Source organism: Nerophis lumbriciformis, linkage group LG18, assembly GCF_033978685.3.
Source record: "Nerophis lumbriciformis linkage group LG18, RoL_Nlum_v2.1, whole genome shotgun sequence".
Classification (NCBI taxonomy): domain Eukaryota; kingdom Metazoa; phylum Chordata; class Actinopteri; order Syngnathiformes; family Syngnathidae; genus Nerophis; species Nerophis lumbriciformis.
The window spans coordinates 18317234-18338519 of NC_084565.2; the positions used below are offsets into that span (position 1 = coordinate 18317234).

At 43.6% G+C, this 21286-nt stretch overlaps 1 protein-coding gene across 1 annotated transcript; it reads right to left on the minus strand.

The window, feature by feature from the left end:
* Positions 1-470: 470 nt before the first annotated feature.
* tor3a (torsin family 3, member A) lies at positions 471-19890 on the minus strand. The gene is made up of 6 exons (XM_061977779.2): positions 19157-19890; positions 18941-19063; positions 9680-9945; positions 5065-5240; positions 3226-3350; positions 471-1458 (listed from the first exon to the last, which is right to left on the minus strand). Exons 1-6 carry the CDS (start codon positions 19326-19328, stop codon positions 1211-1213), a joined length of 1110 nt encoding a protein of 369 aa, XP_061833763.1. The 5' UTR covers positions 19329-19890; the 3' UTR covers positions 471-1210.
* Positions 19891-21286: the final 1396 nt, after the last annotated feature.

A 21286-nucleotide genomic window follows, 5' to 3' on the forward strand; every position in this document is an offset into this window, starting at 1 on the left:
AAAATAAATAAATAAAAAATCATCCCATTGTGGGCAGCATGGTGGGACAGGGGTTAGTGCACGTGCCTCACAATACGAAGGTCCTGAGTAGTCCTGAGTTCAACAAATTGTCGCTGGTGTGTGAATGTGAGTGTGAATGTTGTCTATCTGTGTTGGCCCTGCGATGAGCTGGCGACTTGTCCCCGCCTTCCACCCGAATGCAGCTGAGAGGCTTCAGCACCCCCCGCGACCCCAAAAGGGACAAGCGGTAGAAAACGGATGGATGGATCATCCCATTTTATTGTCTCTTACTTTACTTAACATGTTTTGTTTGTGGTTTAAAATGATGCACATAGTATACATTAAAGTGCCTCAATTTACCTGTATATTTTCAATATTTACTGTTTTTGAGTGCAATTGTTAAAAAAGGTCGCAATTATCCATTTCTAAGCCTTTTGTAGTGCACCAAAGAAACAAAACAGTTTGCTTTTCCTATGATGTTTAATGTCAATGTTCACATGCTTTAAACAGACCAATGTGGCACAAGGACAAAGTGTGGCCGAAATGATGCATCTAACATTTAAAATAACAATTCAAACAATTTACAATGGTAAGGGAGGTAAAGTCAATTTATTTTGACCACATTGAAAACAACGGATGATAGCGTAGTAGAGTTGAAACATTTTTTCTTAATTTTTCTCACACTTAAAAACACAGTGACCTCATAATTAGAGATTAAAAAAACATGTCCCTTTGGGTGCATTGCAACAACAATCCAGTGTTTTTTTGTATAGTTTTAAAAAAGCAAAATATAATTTAACATTGACTGCAACTCCAACTTCAATTCAAAAAGCACACGTGTAAATTTCTAAATAGTAACTAGTAGGTAGTGACATAAATAAATGTCAATACCTACTATAAATACACACCTCACTAAAGTTGGGTGAGGTATGTATATGAGGAAACGTTTGATCCCACCATTAGGTTTGTGTTCTACTTTGTCAAAATGACAACTTTGACTGGACTTTTGCACAGTATAAATTGAAACGTGTCAATGTTTTCTTCATCTTAAAAGGACCAGGTGTCCCGTCTTTGACACCCTGCAACAAATGGCGCTCTGCTCTCCCCACATAGAATGTCCTCTTGTCTGATCTCTTCTTTGTGACCTGGACAGACACGGACGGGTTGCACCTGTAAATAGCGTGAACCGCCACACCTCCAGGTCTCTCTTCTAGGGCAGAAAGAAGTTGATTCGCTGAGGTATGGACTTGCATCCCTGGGCCGAGAACAGTCTCTCCTCTTTTGGAATATAAAGCATGGCCTTGGCCACTTCGTCCAGGGTGGCGTCGTCCGTCTCCAGGCCTCGAGCCGTGAAAGCGTCCTTGGCGCACAGCTTGACGTGACGGTACTCCAGAGGTAGGAAGGGCACGAAGAAGTCAATGAGGTGGCCCGACATTAGCTCACTCTGTGCAAACCCACCTGTAAGTAAATCAAAACAAATACCGTATTTTCCGGACAATGAAGCGCACCGGTATTTAGGCTGCACCCACCAAATTTTTAGAAGAAAAAAATATGTTTACATATATTAGTCGCCCCAGACTATTAGCCGCAGTACAATTTTTTTTGTAAATGCTTATTTAGATACCTTAATAGTTTTCAAAAGGTGCCTGTCACACGGCAGTAAAACGGCTGATCAAACAAAACAGACCCACTAGCTGCAGAAGCTAGCTTTCCAATCAGCGAAAAAGACTCACAGATTTACAAAACTGAAACACTACAAAAATAATGTCATTGTAAGTTAATTGTAAGTGGTGCCACAGGAACCTCTTGCAGCTCAATCCGTCAAAGATCAAGGAGCTGGTCATTGACTTTGGGAGGTCAAGTCCAAGGTCACAACCTATTGTGATCGAGGTAGTCGAGGTACAGACCGTGGACTCATTCAAGTACCTCGGGGTGTGGGTGGACAATAAGCTGGACTGGACTGTTAACACGGACCACTTGTACAGGAAAGGACAGAGCAGGCTGTACTTCCTGAGGAAGCTGCCTCCTTCAACGTCTGTAAAAAACTCTTGTGGATGTACTACCAGTCTGTGGTTGCCAGTGTTCTGTACTACATCGTAGTGTGCTGGGGGGGCAGTACATCTAAGAAGGACAGCTCCAGACTGGAGAAGCTGATCAGACGGGCCGGTTCTACGATCGGAATAAAACTGGACTCACTGGTGACGGTGGCAGAGAAGAGGACTATGGAAAAACTAGTGAGCATCCTGGATGATGCCAGTCACCCTCTGCATACAATTGTCAGTAGCCAGAGGAGCCTGTTCAGTGCTAGACTGCTTCATCCCAAGTGCAGGACTAATAGACTCAAAAACTCCTTTGTCCCACACGCCATTAGACTGTACAACTCCTCTCTGGGAGGGAGGAGGGGGGGGGGGGGGGGGTACTAGGATGACAGGGGATGCAAAACAATAACAGTGCAATAATTTTTCATAACATGGTCACTACTGCCTAGTTTCTTTTGTTATATTCTTTTTTTACTGTTATATTTGTATTCTCATTGTTGCTTTTTATTTTTATTCTATTGTAATATTTTTCTATTTTGTTTCCATTTATACCCCCATTATTTACTTTTTACTTTTTAAATTCGATCACAATTCTGTACACTGCTGCTGGAATTTTAATTTTCCTGAGGGAACTCTCCTGAAGGAATCAATAAAGTACTATCTATCTATCTAATACTAACACAGAGGCTCGTAAACATGTTAGCATATTCACTAATGCTAACAACGCTAGCTTGATTACATTACGATAGCACATACAAATATGTATGAAAACACTCCTACAGACATCACACAGGGGCCATTATAGTAAATTCTAATTGTTTTGGTTAAATTGTAAAACTTACAAACGTTGCTTGGAGTGATGAATAAAGAATCCTTTTGAGCAGAAACGCTAAGGACACCACAACACACAAAGCACATTGTCAACCCGCAGCACCGACAGTGAACAGCCTAAAAGATGGCGCCATAGCACAATAAACAACACACCTTTTCAGTGTCTGTGGTGTAATATGAAAACTATTTATTGATTATAAAACATTATGGCCGTTGGCGAAGAAAAATCTATAAATGAGCCGCACCGTTTAATAAGCCGCAGGGGTCAAAGCGCTGGAAAAAAATAGCGGCTTATAGTCCGGAAAATACGGTAACTAAAACTTCTGATGACTAAAAAAGAAAAAAAAGAAAATACCTTGGGACTCCATGGTTTCAGCACGGAGACGATGTTCTAGATCTTCCATCCCGATGTCCTCTCGGTTCTGACCTGAGTGCCAAAAATCCAAGGCAACATCGTTGATCGTCGCACCTCCAATATTACTGCAGAGTCAACCGGCACAGACAAAATATGCATAAATGAAAATGTACTTTACAAAACACGCCTCTAAAGCTGCAAGAAAATACAAACAATTCGAAAAAAAAAAACATTTCCTTTTATCTGGATATTTTTATGACGTCGCAACACTGATGGCAAAGACAAAAAGTGTGATAACCATAAAACAGGAAATGGATCCCATGGTGACTTAGGGGAAAAAAATTGCTGCACACACCGGTGCAGTGGCTGCTCAGTACAACAATTTTGCTGAGTTGACAAAATAAAGTATGTCGGAATAACAGGATATATATTTGCAAATTTAACATGTTAAGTTTTCCTGTACAGACTTACCTCCAATGATCCTCTCTTTTGACATATTACAGCTCTGCGAGTATTATAAATTAAAGGGTAACTTCACATTTTTGGGGGAATTTTGCCTTTTGTTCCCAATCATTATGAAAGACATGACGACAGATTTTTTTTTTTTTTAAAGGTTCCAAATAGTAAATAAATGCGATCAAAAGTCCGCTTAGAATGGAGCCGCACTATTCTGCCTTAAAAAAACACCTCCATTAAGGTTTTATATACAAAACCCAAAACCAGTGAAGTTGGAATGTTGTATAAATTGTTAATAAAAACAGAATACAATGATTTGCAAATCCTTTTCAACCTATATTCAATTGAATAGACTGCAAAGACAAGATATTTAACGTTCGAACCGGAAAACATTGTTATTTTTTGCAAATATTAGCTCATTTGTAATTTGATGCATGCAACATGTTCCAAAAAAGCTGGCACGAGTGGCAAAAAAGACTGAGAAAGTTGAGGAAAGCTCATCAAACACTTATTTAGAAAATCCCTCAGGTGAACAGACCAGGAACAGGTGGGTGCCATGATTGGGTATAAAAGCAGCTTCAATGAAATGCCCAAACAAGGATGGGGCGAGGGTCACCCTTTTGTGAACAAATGCATGAGCAAACTGTTTAAGAACAACATTTCTCAACCAGCTATTGGAAGGAATTTAGGGATTTCACCATCTATGGTCCGTAATATCATCAAAAGGTTCAGATAATCTGGAGAAATCACTGCACGTAAGCAGCAAGGCTGAAAACCAACATTGAATGCCTGTGATCTTTGATCCCTCAAGCGGCACTGCATCAAAAACCAACATCAGTGTGTAAAGGATATCACCACGTGGGCTCAGGAACACTTCAGAAAACCACTGTCAGTAACTATAGTCGGTCGCTACATCTGTAAGTGCAAGTTAAAACTTTACTATGCAAAGCGAAAGCCATTTATCAACAACACCCAGAAACGCCGCGGGACATCGCTGGGCCAACTTAACCTGTACATCAAGCAAGAATGGGAAATAATTCCACTTGAAAAGCTTCAAAAATTGGTCTCCTCAGTTCCCAAACGTTTACTGAGTGTTGTTAAAAGGAAAGGCCATGTAACACAGTGGTAAAAATGCCCCTGTGCCAAATGTTTTGCAATGTGTTGCTGTCATTAAATTCTAAGTTAATGATTATTTGCAAAAATAAATTAAGTTTCTCAGTTCGAACAATAAATATCTTGTCTTTGCAGTCTATTCAATTGAATATAAGTCGAAAAGGATTTGCAAATCATTGTATTCTGTTTTTATTTACAAATTACACAACGTGCCAACTTCAGAGGTTTTGGGTTTTGTACAACATAAGGCCCATTGCAGGTGGAACCAACCTGAGGTAGAGGAATATGCCCTTCCGGTAGTTGACGCCGTCTACATTGTCGTAGTGGTCCATGTAAGGCTTGATTGCGTCGATGAGGCCTGGGTGAAGCTTCTCAGCCTCGTCAAAGATAAACAGCGTCTGGGAACATCGGAGAACCATGTCCCGAATTGCTTCTCTCAGCTGACTCTAGATTACAGAAAGAAAAAACTAATTAGAGCATCGAATCAGTCCACAAGCGTTTTGCTAAACCAAAACACAAAAAAGAAAAGTGATGATGATGACATCTCTCTGACATATAGAGTACAGACCAAAAGTTTGGACACACCTTCTCATTCAATGTGTTTTCTTTATTGTCATGACTATTTACATTGTAGATTGTCACTGAAGGCATCAAAACTATGAATGAACACATGTGGAGTTATGTACTTAACACAAAAAGGTGAATTAACTGAAAACACGTTCTATGTTCTAGGTTCTTCAAAATAGCCACCCTCTGCATTGATTACTGCTTTGCACACTCTTGGCATTGTCTCGATGAACTTCAAGCACACCTGTGAAGTAAAAACCATTTCCGGTGACTACCTCTTGAAGCTCATTGAGAGAATGCCAATAGTGTGCAAAGCAGTAATGAGAGCACAGTAGAGATGTCCGATAATATCAGACTGCCGATATTATCGGCCGATAAATGCTTTAAAATGTAATATCGGAAAATATCGCCCTCTGCTGGCCCACCGGAGACGAGGATGGTGGCGCCCTCTGCTGGCCCACCGGAGACGAGGATGGTGGCGCCCTCGCTGCTGGCCCACCGGAGACGAGGATGGTGGCGCCCTCTCCTGCTGGCCCACCGGAGACGAGGATGGTGGCGCCCTCTCCTGCTGGCCCACCGGAGACGAGGATGGTGGCGCCCTCTGCTGCTGGCCCACCGGAGACGAGGATGGTGGCGCCCTCTGCTGCTGGCCCACCGGAGACGATGGTGGCGCCCTCTGCTGGCCCACCGGAGACGATGGTGGCGCCCTCTGCTGGCCCACCGGAGACGATGGTGGTGGCGCCGTCCGCTGCTGGCCCACCGGAGACGAGGGTGGTGGCGCCGTCCGCTGCTGGCCCACCGGAGACGAGGGTGGTGGCGCCGTCCGCTGCTGGCCCACCGGAGAGGAGGATGGTGGCGCCGTCCGCTGCTGGCCCACCGGAGAGGAGGATGGTGGTGCCGTCCGCTGCTGACCCACCGGAGAGGAGGATGGTGGCGCCGTCCGCTGCTGGCCCACCGGAGAGGAGGATGGTGGCGCCGTCCGCTGCTGGCCCACCGGAGAGGAGGATGGTGGCGCCGTCCGCTGCTGGCCCACCGGAGAGGAGGATGGTGGCGCCGTCCCCTGCTGGCCCACTGGAGAGGAGGATGGTGGCGCCGTCCGCTGCTGGCCCACCGGAGAGGAGGATGGTGGCGCCGTCCGCTGCTGGGCCACCGGAGAGGAGGATGGTGGCGCCTTCCGCTGCTGGCCCACCGGAGTGCATGGTGGCGTCTGCCGGCCCACCGGATTGCATGGTGGCGTCTGCCGGCCCACCGGAGTGCACGGTGGCATCTGCCGGCCCACCGGAGTGCTTGGTGGTGGTGCCCTCTGCTGGCCCACCGGAGTGCATGATGGCGCCGTAGGTTGCAGACCCACCGGAGATGATGGTGCCGTCTCTTGCAGACCCACTGGGGCGAGAAATAGCTGTGCCTCCTCAGCTGCACAGCTACTCATAGTGGAGGACATGGCAGTGGGTCGCCAGACCACGTGTTCCCGTATCCACCGGGGCACAGTTAGGTGGCGGCGACGCGTAGAGCGCCGCTGTACCAGACGAGGTGGGCAACCTGGGAATGGCCACATTCGTGGCCGACGAGGAGGTCGGCGAACCTGGCGTGGCGGACTCCCATGGAATGGCCACATCTGTGGCCGACAAGGAGGTGGATGAGTCGTCATCGTGGCAGGCGGCGAAGCTTGGCGTGGCTCGTCATGCGGCGAAGCATGGCGTGGCGCGTCAGGCGGCGAAGCTTGGCGTGGCGCCTCAGGCGGCGAAGCTTGGCGTGGCGGGTCTTGGTCTTGGCGTGGGTCTTGGTCTTGGTGTTGGCATGGCGGGTCTTGGTCTTGGCATGGAGGGTCTTGGTCTTGGCATGGAGGGTCTTGGTCTTGGCATGGAGGGTCTTGGTCTTGGCATGGAGGGTCTTGGTCTTGGCATGGAGGGTCTTGGTCTTGGCATGGAGGGTCTTGGTCTAGGCATGGAGGGTCTTGGTCTAGGCATGGAGGGTCTTGGCTTGGGTCTTGGCGTCGTGGAGCTACGACTGGCGGCACTTGGCGTCGTGGAGCTACGACTGGCGGCACTTGGCGTCGTGGAGCTGCGACTGGCGGCACTTGGCGTCGTGGAGCTGCGACTGGCGGCACTTGGCGTCGTGGAGCTGCGACTGGCGGCACTTGGCGTCGTGGAGCTGCGACTGGCGGAACTTGGCGTCGTGGAGCTGCGACTGGCGGCACTTGGCGTCGTGGAGCTGCGACTGGCGGCACTTGGCGTCGTGGAGCTGCGACTGGCGGCACTTGGCGTCGTGGAGCTGCGACTGGCGGCACTTGGCGTCGTGGAGCTGCGACTGGCGGCACTTGGCGTCGTGGAGCTGCGACTGGCGGCACTTGGCGTCGTGGAGCTATGACTGGCGGCACTTGGCGTGGTGGGTCTTGGCGTGGTGGAGCTGGTGCTAGCCGTGGTGCAGCGACAGGTGCTAGCCGTGGTGCTGCGACAGGTGCTAGCTTTAGTGCAGGTGGAGGTGGCCTAGCTGGGGGTTGCGGCTTGGCAGGCCGAAAAACCGGTGGTGGTGGCCGAACCGGAGGTTGCGGCTTAGTAGGCCGAGAGACTGGTGGTGGCGGCCGTGCTGGAGGCTGTGGCTTGGCAAGGTAATGCTGAACCACCCCACCTGAACAATTCCCAGCCCTAGGCCCCCCCTCAAGGAGCGGATACCAGACGCGCTCCCCGCGGTCTGGAACCGTTTTTTTGGGTGGGTGGAGGGAGGTCAGGAGGGGGGCAGAAACTTCCCCTTTAAATTGTCCAAAAAGTCTATTTTGTAGCTGGGATTTTGTCGGAGAAAAATGTTTTTTGTGTGACTTTGGCGTGACTTGAGTCCTGGGGGGCGGGGCATGAAATTTGGGTGGCTTGTCTTGACAGGATCTAATGTTCAAAATCATATTTTGGTAGTGTTGAATCATGGTCATGGGATTAGAGTCTTTTGCTGGAGGTGAGTTGAAAAAAAAATCCTGGTCTGTGATGTCATCAGGGCGAAGCCGGGCTGGCTGCTGCTTGCTTCCGCCCGAAGGGGGAGGGGCTTGTGGGAGCGGCGTGTCCTGCCGGCTCGCGGAAGTTCTTCCTGACGTCCCTCGCCTTTGGCGGCGCTTCCGTGGCTGGGGAGACGCGGCGTCGTCCTGGGACCAAATGGAGTCTCTGTACTCCACGGAGGAGTAGCGCAGCGTTTCCTCCTCCATGGCGCGGAGGACCTCCCACGCTGCCTCGTCCAAACTGTCCAACTTTTGTGCGGAAAAACTGTTCTGCTGGCGACATAATGTCAGGTCTTGATCCTTGGGTTTTGTTTTTCCTGAAGGCAACAGAAAGTTGGCTCGGGCGAGTACATATTTATTTTTACTATAACAAAAGAAACAAACTAAAGGTGCGCACAAGGCGGAAGTACAAACTTGACAAATAAAACAAATACTTGCACGTGGGCAAAAAACTAAGGACATGAACAAAAGTCGCTAACTGTGGCATGAATAGAAACAACTTACTTGGACATGGCATGAAGTGCGCAGAGGTAAACAGAGTGGGAAGCAGAGTGTCAGGGGTATGATGTCGCCAGACAGACAGCCTGGCAACTGGAAGCTTAAATAATAGTGACATGATTAAAGACAGGTGCGTGAGTCGTGAGGGCAGGTGAAAACTAATGGGTTGCTATGGTGACAAACAAGAGTGCACAATGAGTCCAAACGTGGAACAGGTGAAACTAATGGGCAACCATGGAAACAAGACAAGGGAGTGAAAAGCCAGAAACTAAAGAGTCCAATAACTAAACTAAACAAAACAAAACATGATTACACAGACATGACATAATCAAATGCATATGCATTTTGAATAACCATGATTAATCACAGGTTATTAACCCAATGCATAATGTAAATTCATTTTAAAAATCGGCCCTCTGAAAGCAGCCATTACTGCGATGTGGCCCTCAATGAAAATTAGTTTGACACCCCTGTTGTAGATGCAGGACTGCTTCCAAATGCCCAATAAAAGTGCTACATGGCTTCAGCTTCTTTGAAAACATAGCAAAACACCACAGGTAGGAGCACGATAACTTGAATGTGCAGTAAATGAGTGTCTCCATGCTGATGCCCCATATAGTACACACAAAATCCTTAATAAGGCAATCTGCACCACTTTTTAATTGGACACGCAGTCACACACAATACGCCCACTAATTGTACATGCTAATTTATAGAGTACACATTCTGTTTAGCGTATGGTGTTTGGATCTTAGTAAACCAGGGCCCTAATTGGGCATACACCAGAATGTTCCTGGCACTGAGGCCTCACATTAGAGCCAATATGCTTGTGTATACCTTGTACATGTCCACCAGTCTCGCGTGTGGGAAGTGGAACGGGGCGATGAAAAGGCGCACACACTCGCTCTTCACCCCGTCACGATAAAGGTTATCTGCAATCATTCTGGCGACAAAATTCTTTCCGGTACCGGACCAGCCATGGAAGGAGAGTGTCAGGGGCTTGTTGGACTCCGGGTTGTTGATGAAACCCTGGATGGCTTTCAAAACCACAGACTGGGCCAGGTGCTGACCGTGCAGCTTGGTCTGAAGGTCTCGAGCCAGGCCTGCGAAAAGTAATTTCCAAAGAATATGTTCATGCAAACAGTTCTAAAAGAGATTACAGTATATTATTAATTTGTAAATTCTGCAAATTTTGCACAAAAGGCTTAAAAAGGCTTATTTTATGCTAAATGCAAAGGAAGTGTGACATGTCAGACAGTGCTTTTGAAACTGATCTTTTCAAGGAAGTGTGCTCATACAAACATTCTACAATAGAATCGACACATTTTAGAAACATAAAAGGGTATTTTTCTCAAAAATGCATTGAAATGCGATACATTTATTCAAATTTCTTGGAGCTTTTCCAGCATTTTACTGCAGCAGTACAATTACATATTTGCCTAAATCTACTTTCATTTTCTTTACGGCGTATCTTGTTGCAGCCTACACACAACTATGGTGGCCTAAAAATGCAAAATATTTCATGAAACAATTGACAATTACAGAAAACAAAATAGCAAATGACAAATGCTCTTATCATTTCAGAAAACATTATTAACAAAAGACAAAACACTTCACAATTTCTGAAAACATAGATAACATAGAACATATTTTCTCCACAAAACTTCAAAAGTGGCTTAAAGGCCTACTGAAATGCGATTTTCTTATTTAAACAGGGATAGCAGGTCCATTCTATGTGTCATACTTGATAATTTCGCGATATTGCCATATTTTCGCTGAAAGGATTTAGTAGAGAACATCGACGATAAAGTTTGCAACATTTGGTCGCTGATAAAAAAGCCTTGCCTGTACCGGAAGTAGCAGACGATATGCGCGTGACGTCACAGGTTGTGGAGCTCCTCATATCTGCACATTGTTTACAATCATGGTCACCAGCAGCGAGAGCGATTCGGACCGAGAAAGCGACGATTTCCCCATTAATTTGAGCGAGGATGAAAGATTTGTGAATGAGGAAAGTGAGAGTGAAGGACTAGAGGGCAGTGGGAGCGATTCAGATAGGGAAGATGCTGTGAGAGGCGGGTGGGACCTGATATTCAGCTGGGAATGACTAAAACAGTAAATAAACACAAGACATACCGTATTTTTCGGAGTATAAATCGCACCGGAGCATAAGTCGCACCACCCGAAAATGCATAATAAATAAGGAAAAAAACATATAAATCGCACTGGAGCCCGGCCAAACTATGAAAAAAACTGCGACTTATAGTCCGAAAAATACGGTATATATACTCTATTAGCCACAACACAACCAGGCTTATATTTAATATGCCACAAATGAATCCCGCATAACAAACACCTCCCCCCTCCCGTCCATATAACCCGCCAATACAACTCAAACACCTGCACAACACACTCAATCCCTAAGCCCAAAGTACCGTTCACCTCCCCAAAGTTCATACAGCACATATATTTCCCCAAAGTCCCCAAAGTTACGTACGTGACATGCACATAGCGGCACGCACGTACGGACAAGCGATCAAATGTTTGGAAGCCGCAGCTGCATGCGTACTCACGGTACCGCGTCTGCGCATCCAACTCAAAGTCCTCCTGGTAAGAGTCTCTGTTGTCCCAGTTCTCCACAGGCAATTGTAAAGCTTGACTGTCGTCTTCCGAGAATGTCAACAATGAAACACCGGCTGTTATCCGGCACAACAATCAGGGGGTGCATTCTACGGTGGGGGTGCGTTATCCGGCACAACACCTGCCGCAATACACCGCTTCCCACCTACAGCTTTCTTCTTTGCTGTCTCCATTGTTCATTGAACAAATTGCAAAAGATTCACCAACACAGATGTCCAGAATACTGTGGAATTTTGCGATGAAAACAGACGACTTAATAGCTGGCCACCATGCTGTCCCAAAATGTCCTCTACAATCCGTGACGTCACGCGCAGGCGTCATCATACCGAGGCGTTTTCAGCAGGATATTTCACGCGAAATTTAAAATTGCACTTTAGTAAGCTAACCCGGCCGTATTGGCATGTGTTGCAATGTTAAGATTTCATCATTGATATATAAACTATCAGACTGTGTGGTCGGTAGTAGTGGGTTTCAGTAGGCCTTTAAGGAAAATCAGAAGTGTGAGCACTAGAACTGGGCGTAAGTATGCACAAATGGGGCCAATTATTTTTGATGTATTTTTATTGTGTACTTGTCTTAATCTTTTTGTATGTGTTTTTCACTTTTCTCAACTTTTCTTTAAAAGCCTAACCAGGGACAAGGGTTGTAAATTAGCCTGTGGCTACAAGTCTTATCTACTTTGACATCAGTTACCTATGGGTAGCAATGTTTAATTGTACAGTCCCTGTCAAATAAATAAATAAATAAAATTAAATAAAACAAAAGGCGAAACAAATTAAAATTTCATAAACCTTAAAGGGAATGTCCCAAATTACCGATTGACAGGTAAATCAGACAATCTTTTTGTTCATGTCTGTAGAGTGTCGAATGAGGAAGTGAAGACTCCCCGGATGTGGACAAAATGATCGCGTGTCAATCTGTGATTTTCGACATTCCTTTTAAGGTTTATGAAATTGTAAGTTGTTTTCAGTTTTGTTAATTTATTCACGGAAATTGTAATATGTTTCATGAAACGTTAAAGTGTTTTGCACTTCCGATCCACAGTACAAATCTTTATATTAACTAAAAATTAGGGCAATATAGAGATACATCGATTATAAGTATATTGGTTTGCGCTCGGCAAATTGGCCTTCCGGAATATAGTTATCTATCTAACATCAATTTAAAAGGCAATATATACATTTTTTGCTACTAGAAAAAATAAAACATTGAAGCAAACATTTAAGAACGGCAGACCTTATATGAAGTTTAACACTTTTAAAGAAAAGGCCGTTAAAAGTTATTCAAGTCTGTCAAAATTGGCGGATATCTACGGTGGTCGAGAAGTGTCATAAAGGTCACAAAGCCACAAGTTAACTTTGAACCACAAAGGATGCGACGGACAAAACGGAAAGGATTTTTGATATATTGTATTTTTTTATGTTGCAAAAACAACAGCATAAGTGGCAGGTAAAGGTACTGTTAAAATGTTGGTTACTGTACTTTTATTGAATGTTGAAAATGTGAGCAGAAAGTGTTTCCTCCTGTTTAATTCAACTTAAATAGTTGGTTGCACTTTATTCAAATAAGATGTGACTGCATTGTTGTTTACTTGCTTGATTGTGTCGTAATTCATTTATATCTAATTCCTTTACAAGAACTAACAGCAACACAGGAAACCTCACCTGCAGTGTCCAGTATTTATTTCACAGGCACACTGGTTGATTTTTTTCTGCTAAAAAGTTACTAAATAAACTTTAAGTCACTGAATTGTTTCGGATCGAATCGTTTAAAAACAAACAATTTTGTCCCTGAATCGTATCAATTTGTTAAAACAAATTGTTACACCTCTACTCAAAATGTATTAATGAAATATGTACTTGAAAATAATGGTATACATCTAATGTAATGAAAAGCATATAGTATTGCTCATTTAAACAGAAAATTGTTTAGGATAGATATAAAATTGTCGTAAAGTAATTCTACAGCCAATGGTCCTTTACAGCATCTTCTTAAACTTTTTGACCTTGTGCCCAACCTTTCCACCAGAGAGGCCCCCGGGGCCCACTCAAATATTAACACTGAATTGGTCATTTTACTCTTAATTTTAATGGTATTAAATAGTTATATCTAATATATATATATATATATAGAATAAACATTGTGAAATGATATTAAAAAGCATGTGCTAGTCACAAATATTATTATCAAGACTTAGGTCATGGCTGATAATAAAAATAAATATTAATCAATATACTGCAGAAGAAGGGACAAAGAAAAACGGATGAAAAGTACATTTACATACGATTACACTGTGCTAAAATAAATACATTCAAACTAAACAAATAATAACAAATAATAATGGATATGTTTAGTGTGTGTGCCTCACAATAAAAAGTTTCTGGGTTCGATCCCTGGTCTTTCTGTGTGGAGTTTGCATGTTCTCCCCGTGACTGCGTGGGTTCCGTGCGGTTACTCCGGCTTCCTCCCACCTCCCAAGACATGCACCTGGGGATAGGTTGATTGGCAACACTAAATTGGCCCGAGTGTGTGAATGTGAGTGTGAATGTTGTCTGTCTATCTGTGTTGGCCCAGTGATGAGGTGGCAACTTCCCAGCCTGAATGCAGCTGGGATAAGCTCCAGCACCCCCACGACCCCGAAAGGGACAAGTGGTAGAAAATGGACGAATGGATGTTTCTTAACTAAACTGTCATTAAAGTGCTAATAACAATACATCATCACCACTTTATAGTCATAATTTTTGCGCTTAAGAAACTTCTTTATGACCTTAGCGCCAGACTTCTTCTGTTTGAGATTGTCATTACTGTCACAAGTGGTGGAGAAGTGTATTACAACTCCGTAACGCTGCGGCCCATACGTACTATAGCTCAGAAATAGATATTTTTGGCGGCCCTCTAGGGGGTGCTCGCGGCCCAACAACGGACCCTGGCCCTATGGTTATGAAACACTGCAGTTTATCAATCAATCAATCAATCAATGTTTATTTATATAGCCCTAAATCACAAGTGTCAACAGCACATATACCCAGTGATGGGCAAGCTACTTGGAAAATATATTAAGCTAAGCTACAAGTTACTCTCGATTAAATGTAGTTAAGCTAGTGAAGCTATCCCTGGAGAATTGTAACAAGCTACACTACAAGCTACACGGCAAAAGTAGTTTGCCACATCAAAGCTAGGGATATCCCGATCCGATATTTGGATCGGATCGGCCGCCGATATTTGCCAAAAAATGCGTATCGGCAAGGCATGGGAAAATGCCGATCCAGATCCAGTTTAAAAAAAAACTCCGGTCCGTGTTTTCTAACGCACCGATTTAAATAATACATTTCACTTTTCTGCTGCTCCCTAATTTCCGTTCCGCATTTTCTAGCACACCCTCAACACATCCACAGGTCTGTGGATTCTCACGCAGTTGCTTTTAGCTGCTGGTATTACACGACAGGCTCTTCTCACTCTTTTCTGTGTCTCCCTCTCACTGACAGCAAGCGCACCTTCTTACACACGTCACATACTGTCACGTCATACGTCACATACGTATACGTCCTCCCCCAGCACAGAGGTAGCAGCATGGCTAACGTTAGCTGTGATGCTAGCGCAGCCGTGCGAGCAACGCTCCCTCTAAGGTGCGCGCCTGTGCAATTGCGCACTGCTCAATCGTCCTCTGCGCATAGCAATTATATGCCACGCACAAAATCAAATAAAAAAATAAGCACATAACAATTTTCGACACACGGACACGACAGAGAAAACAGTTTTCGTCATTGTTCAAACATTGTAACGTCTGTCGAGACGCTTATCTCCATTCGGTGCCACACGTCCACACCATCAAAATGCCGAGGCAAACATTTCCAGATCAACACCGTATGAAAAAATTAGTGATTTTTTTAGTTGTGATTTCCTTCTCTGCATGAAAGTTTAAAAGTAGCATATATTAATGCAGTATGAAGAAGAATGTTTTAATGTAGACATGCAAGCCTTGAAATAACATTTTGAAAATCAAGACTACATTTCCTGCAAATGAGTGCATTTCTACCCTATATTTTAACTTTAGATTTATTCTCATATCAAACTCTTTTGGCTGTCTTTTTGACACTTACATCCGGCACCCCTCTCCACACCCTGGATTATAAATAATGTAAATAATTCAATGTGATTATCTTGTGTGATGACTGTATTATGATGATAGTATATATCTGATAGTATATATCTGTATCATGAATCAATTTAAGTGAACCCCGACTTAAACAAGTTGAAAAACTTATTCGGGTGTTACCATTTTGTGGTCAATTGTACGGAATATGTACTTCACTGTGCAACCTACTAATAAAAGTCTCAATCAATCAAACAAAACACATAGAATCATCATACTGCTGTGATTATATGCATCAAGTGTTCATTCAAGGCTAATGCAAAATATCAAGATATATATGGTGTATCGCAATATGGCCTTAAAATATCGCAATATTAAAAAAAGGCCATATCGCCCAGCCCTAGTTTCAATTATGCCATTTCTGTTTGTCATGTATAATTTTGTCTATTTTGTGTTTATCCTTGAATAAACAGGTCAGTTTATTGTTACCAACCATTGTGTATTATTCAAACTCCCCTAATTCAGCTGGCTAGTTGTTATCAAGAGTACTAAAACCCTTTGTAACATGATTCTAACAACTAAGTAGACTAAATAACTTTAAACTTTAATACATGCTCGGATAGGCCAGTATCGGTCAGTATCGGTATCGGTCAGTATCGGTATCGGATCGGAAGTGCAAAAACAATATCGGTATCGGATCGGAAGCGCAAAAACCTGGATCGGGACATCCCTAATCAAAGCTACATTTAAAACAACATTTCTAAGGGCCCACATATCTAATATCAATGTTAGTGTAACGGAGAGTGTACAAATGGACCCAATGGGGGTCAATTACTATTAACTATCTGCCATTTAGCTGGAGACACCCGACAACTACCTCTACACCCCACTGTATGTATTTATTTGGTTTACCTTTTCTTCGGCTCACCCATACAATGTTATTCATTTTCTTTACCTACAGTAAAAAAAACAGCATCTATCTACAAACCCTGTTTCCATGAGTTGGGAAATTGTGTTAGATGTAAATATAAACGGAATACAATGATTTGCAAATCCTTTTCAACCCATATTTAATCGAATGCACTACAAAGACAAGATATTTGATGTTCAAACTCATAAACTTTTTTTTTTTTGCAAATAATAATTAACTTAGAATTTCATGGCTGCAACACGTGCCAAAGTAGTTGGGAAAGGGCATGTTCACCACTGTGTTACATGGCCTTTCCTTTTAACAACACTCAGTAAACGTTTGGGAACTGAGGAGACACATTTTTTAAGCTTCTCAGGTGGAATTCTTTCCCATTCTTGCTTGATGTACAGCTTAAGTTGTTCAACAGTCCGGGGGTCTCTGTTGTGGTATTTTAGGCTTCATAATGCGCCACACATTTTCAATAGGAGACAGGTCTGGACTACAGGCAGGCCAGTCTAGTACCCGCACTCTTTTACTATGAAGCCACGTTGATGTAACACGTGGCTTGGCATTGTCTTGCTGAAATAAGCAGGGGCGTCCATGGTAACGTTGCTTGGATGGCAACACATGTTGCTCCAAAACCTGTATGTACCTTTCAGCATTAATGGCGCCTTCACAGAAGTGTAAGTTACCCATGTCTTGGGCACTAATACACCCCCATACCATCACAGATGCTGGCTTTTCAACTTTGCGCCTAAAACAATCCGGATGGTTCTTTTCCTCTTTGGTCTGGAGGACACGACGTCCACAGTTTCCAAAAACAATTTGAATTGTGGACTCGTCAGACCACAGAACACTTTTCCACTTTGTATCAGTCCATCTTAGATGAGCTCAGGCCCAGCGAAGACGATGGCGTTTCTGGGTGTTGTTGATAAACGGTTTTCGCCTTGCATAGGAGAGTTTTAACTTGCACTTACAGATGTAGCGACCAACTGTAGTTACTGACAGTGTGTTTCTGAAGTGTTCCTGAGCCCATGTGGTGATATCCTTTACACACTGATGTCGCTTGTTGATGCAGTACAGCCTGAGGGATCGAAAGTCACGGGCTTAGCTGCTTACGTGCAGTGATTTCTCCAGATTCTCTAAACCCTTTGATGATATTACGGATCGCACATGGTGAAATCCCTAAATTCCTTGCAATAGCTGGTTGCGAAAGGTTTTTCTTAAACTGTTCAACAATTCCCATCCTTGTTTGTGAATGACTGAGCATTTCATGGAATCTACTTTTATACCCAATCATGGCACCCACCTGTTCCCAATTTGCCTGTTCACCTGTGGGATGTTCCAAATAAGTGTTTGATGAGCATTCCTCAACTTTATCAGTATTTATTGCCACCTTTCCCAACTTCTTTGTCACGTGTTGCTGGGATCAAATTCTAAAGTTAATGATTATTTCCACAAAAAAAAAAGTTTATCAGTTTGAACATCAAATATGTTGTCTTTGTAGCATATTCAACTGAATACGGGTTAAAAATGATTTGCAAATCATTGTATTCAGTTTATATTTACATCTAACACAATTTCCCAACTCATATGGAAACGGGGTTTGTACACGCATGTTTAATACATATAGTTAATATTGTTAACAAGTTAAAGGTGTTTAAAGATAATGCAAGCATGTTTAACACATATAGTTAATATTGTTAACAAGTTTAAGGTGTTTAATGATAATACAAGCATGTTTACCACATATAGTTAATATTGTTAATAAGTTAAAGGTGTTTAAAGATAATACAAACATGTTTAACACATATAGTTAATATTGTTAACAAGTTAAAGGTGTTTAAAGATAATGCAAGCATGTTTAACACATATGGAAACGGGTTTGTAGAAGTGGCTGGTTGCATCAGCTCTGCTCTTTTAATGTCTTTAATGTCCTTTGTGTTCTTTGATGTTTCCCTCCATGTAAGAGGGATGTGTGCTATGGCTTTGAGTTGTTTTTTCCCTTGGCCTCAGTCTGGACCCCCTCTCCATGGGCCCAGGCTTAGACCGATTTTTTTTTCTTTTTAATAAAGTATTTCTGTTTCTGATTCCTGCTTGGCACTCAGCGTCAAGGGTTGGAATTGGGGGTTAAATCACCAAAATGGTTCCCGAGCGCAGCCACCGCTGCTGCTCACTGCTCCCCTCACCTCCCAGGGGGTGGAACAAGGGGATGGGTCAAATGCAGAGGTTAATTTAATTGTGTGGTACTTTAAAAGCTACTCGAGAAAAACGTAGCTATGCTACTGGAAAATGTAGCTACATGTAGCTTGTTACTATGCCCATCACTGTCTAATGACAAGTGCAGTTTTAGCATCAAATATGCACAAAACTACAGTTATAGCCGTGCTTTATTAAATCAGCGTAGTATTAAAAGTCACACCGCTGCGAGCTGTTACTATTATTCAATTGTTACCTGTGATATTGTTGGTCACCCTGCAGTCCCCAGACTCACAGCACTGGCCCAGGCTGCAGTACCAGTGGTACGCCAGGCTGATGTAGTCCTGGGGGAACGCCGCCCAAATGTCCCTGGTGGGAACTGTCCACGAAGCACACCAAGATATACAACCGTAGGTACTGTGTTCCTATAGCATGTGTGAATATACCAAATATGATGGCGGTCTTTTCTTACCTTGCTGGGTCGCATCGTCCTGGTGGGGCTGACACTCCCCCTCCCATATGTTGCAGTAAATGTAATTAAAATAGTACGTGGACGCATTGGAGAGGGTGTCCAGCTGGAAGAAGTGGCCGTCCGTGGATCCAGCCAGCAGCAAAAGCAGTGGCGATATGAAGCGGATAACCATTGGAGGAAGATGTCGACCGTGGTCCTGAGCAGGACGCAGAGTCTAATACGCCATTAAGCAGTCACTTCTGTCAATGTCAGTGTAAGGGTGTGCCAGATTTCGAAACCGGAAATAGACTGATACATTTACATTTAATACTTTGCATATTCAGTAGCTAAAGAATACATCGACGGAGCGGATTTCCACTGGAACGCCCATCGAGATTGGATTTCCGACTCAGGAAAAAAAAAAGCTGTAATGACATGACTTCCGGTTTCAACTCGTCCCATTTCACGGTCACACCGAGTCAATAGCCTGACAGCAAAGCAATAAAAGACATCTATGGAGTCACATTTGTGCCAAAAATCCGAGCGCATAAAAACTGTTATCGCGCGCTGATTCTCCACTTCGTGCGCGCGCGCGACACCCTTTTGCGCGCGTGTGGTGCCTTTGTGCGTGTGCGCGGCGCCGTCTCGGTCTGTGCGCTCTCTGTGTCCTAATGTTGTGTCGTTCGCGAACGATTCGTTCGAACGAACGAATCTTTTGAGTGAACGTACTGAACCGAATCCCTTCATGAACTGATTCGTTCCTTTCTCAGTTCAGTTGAGCTCCGCCGCGACCATGCCGGTATGAGTGGAACTGGCGCATTCTGTGACTCACTGAACCCTCGACGTCGGCGAACGACGCAGCCAGCTACTCATCATGGGGGCGGGGGGAGGGACTGAGCGGTGAACGAATCGTTCACCGCTCAGTCCCTCCCCCCGCCCCCATGATGATTAACGACATGAATCACTCAGTGAACGACAACGCTCTCGCTCTCTGCTCTGCTTGCCCCAATGCCGCGAGTGATTCTCCTCCCGTCGCGGGGATATGTTTCATGCCATTGGCATCCGTTCTCCATTCATTCTCCAAGCTAACGGCTAATGTTGACTCAAGCCACATGAAAACAAACACACACACGCGCCCCGTCTCTATTATCTCAACACATAAAGTTATGAGAGTAGAGGAGACAGAAAGAAAGTCAGTGCAGGGCAAGGCTGAGCAGCAGCGACGCGAGGGGGAGGGCGGGAGGTAAAGTGTAGGGCAGGCTGTTTGAGAAGATTTAAAATAAAAATAATAACTAATGTATGTACATATACATAGGCTATTATTTATCTTGATTTTTATATTATTTAAGCTATTTATTTTCTTTTTTATTGCATGTTTAAGTTGATATTTCCATTTTTATATTTTTAAATGTAAGCTACAGAAATTGTTGTTTTAATGTTGGCTCTTCTGGCACTTGGTTTAATATTTGTTTTGTTTTATTTAAGGTAGCCTATTTATTTTCTTTTTGTTTGCACATTTAAGTTAATATTTTCTTTGTTATATTTTTAAACGTAGGCTACAGAACATTTAGTTTTTATGTTGGCATTTCGGCTCTTAATTTATTTGTTTTATTTTGAAGGTATTTATTTTCTTTTTGTTTGCATATTTACCGTAAGTTTACATTTTCTTTGCTACAGAACATTTAGTTTTTATGTTGGCATTTGTTAAGGGTTTCTTAATTTAATATTTGTTTTTGCACTAAACAAACGAGGCCTATTTGTTTAACTGTTGATTGCAAGCATTTTAGTAGGCTATAACTATTTTTTTTATTCCCCACTTTTATTTATATCTTATTTTCATTTCAGTGCAATAAAACATATTTAACAACAGGACTCGCGAACCTACTGACACAGAGAGCTGACTGTGTCGCGGAGGAGGACGTCACATTGAGGCTCTCGTTTAGTCACTGTGCGTGTCGTTCATTGGGTGCTGAGGGCTTGTGTCGTTCGCGAACTGACACAAACCGAGATCTGCCGCTGGGGAATCTGTTACTGACTGACTCGTGATTCGCCGACCTGCCCACAGAACTGCTGCTGCAGAAGTGATTCGGTGATTTGGTGAACACATTTTTTGAACGAATCAATTTAAGGAACTGATTCTAGTGATTCAGT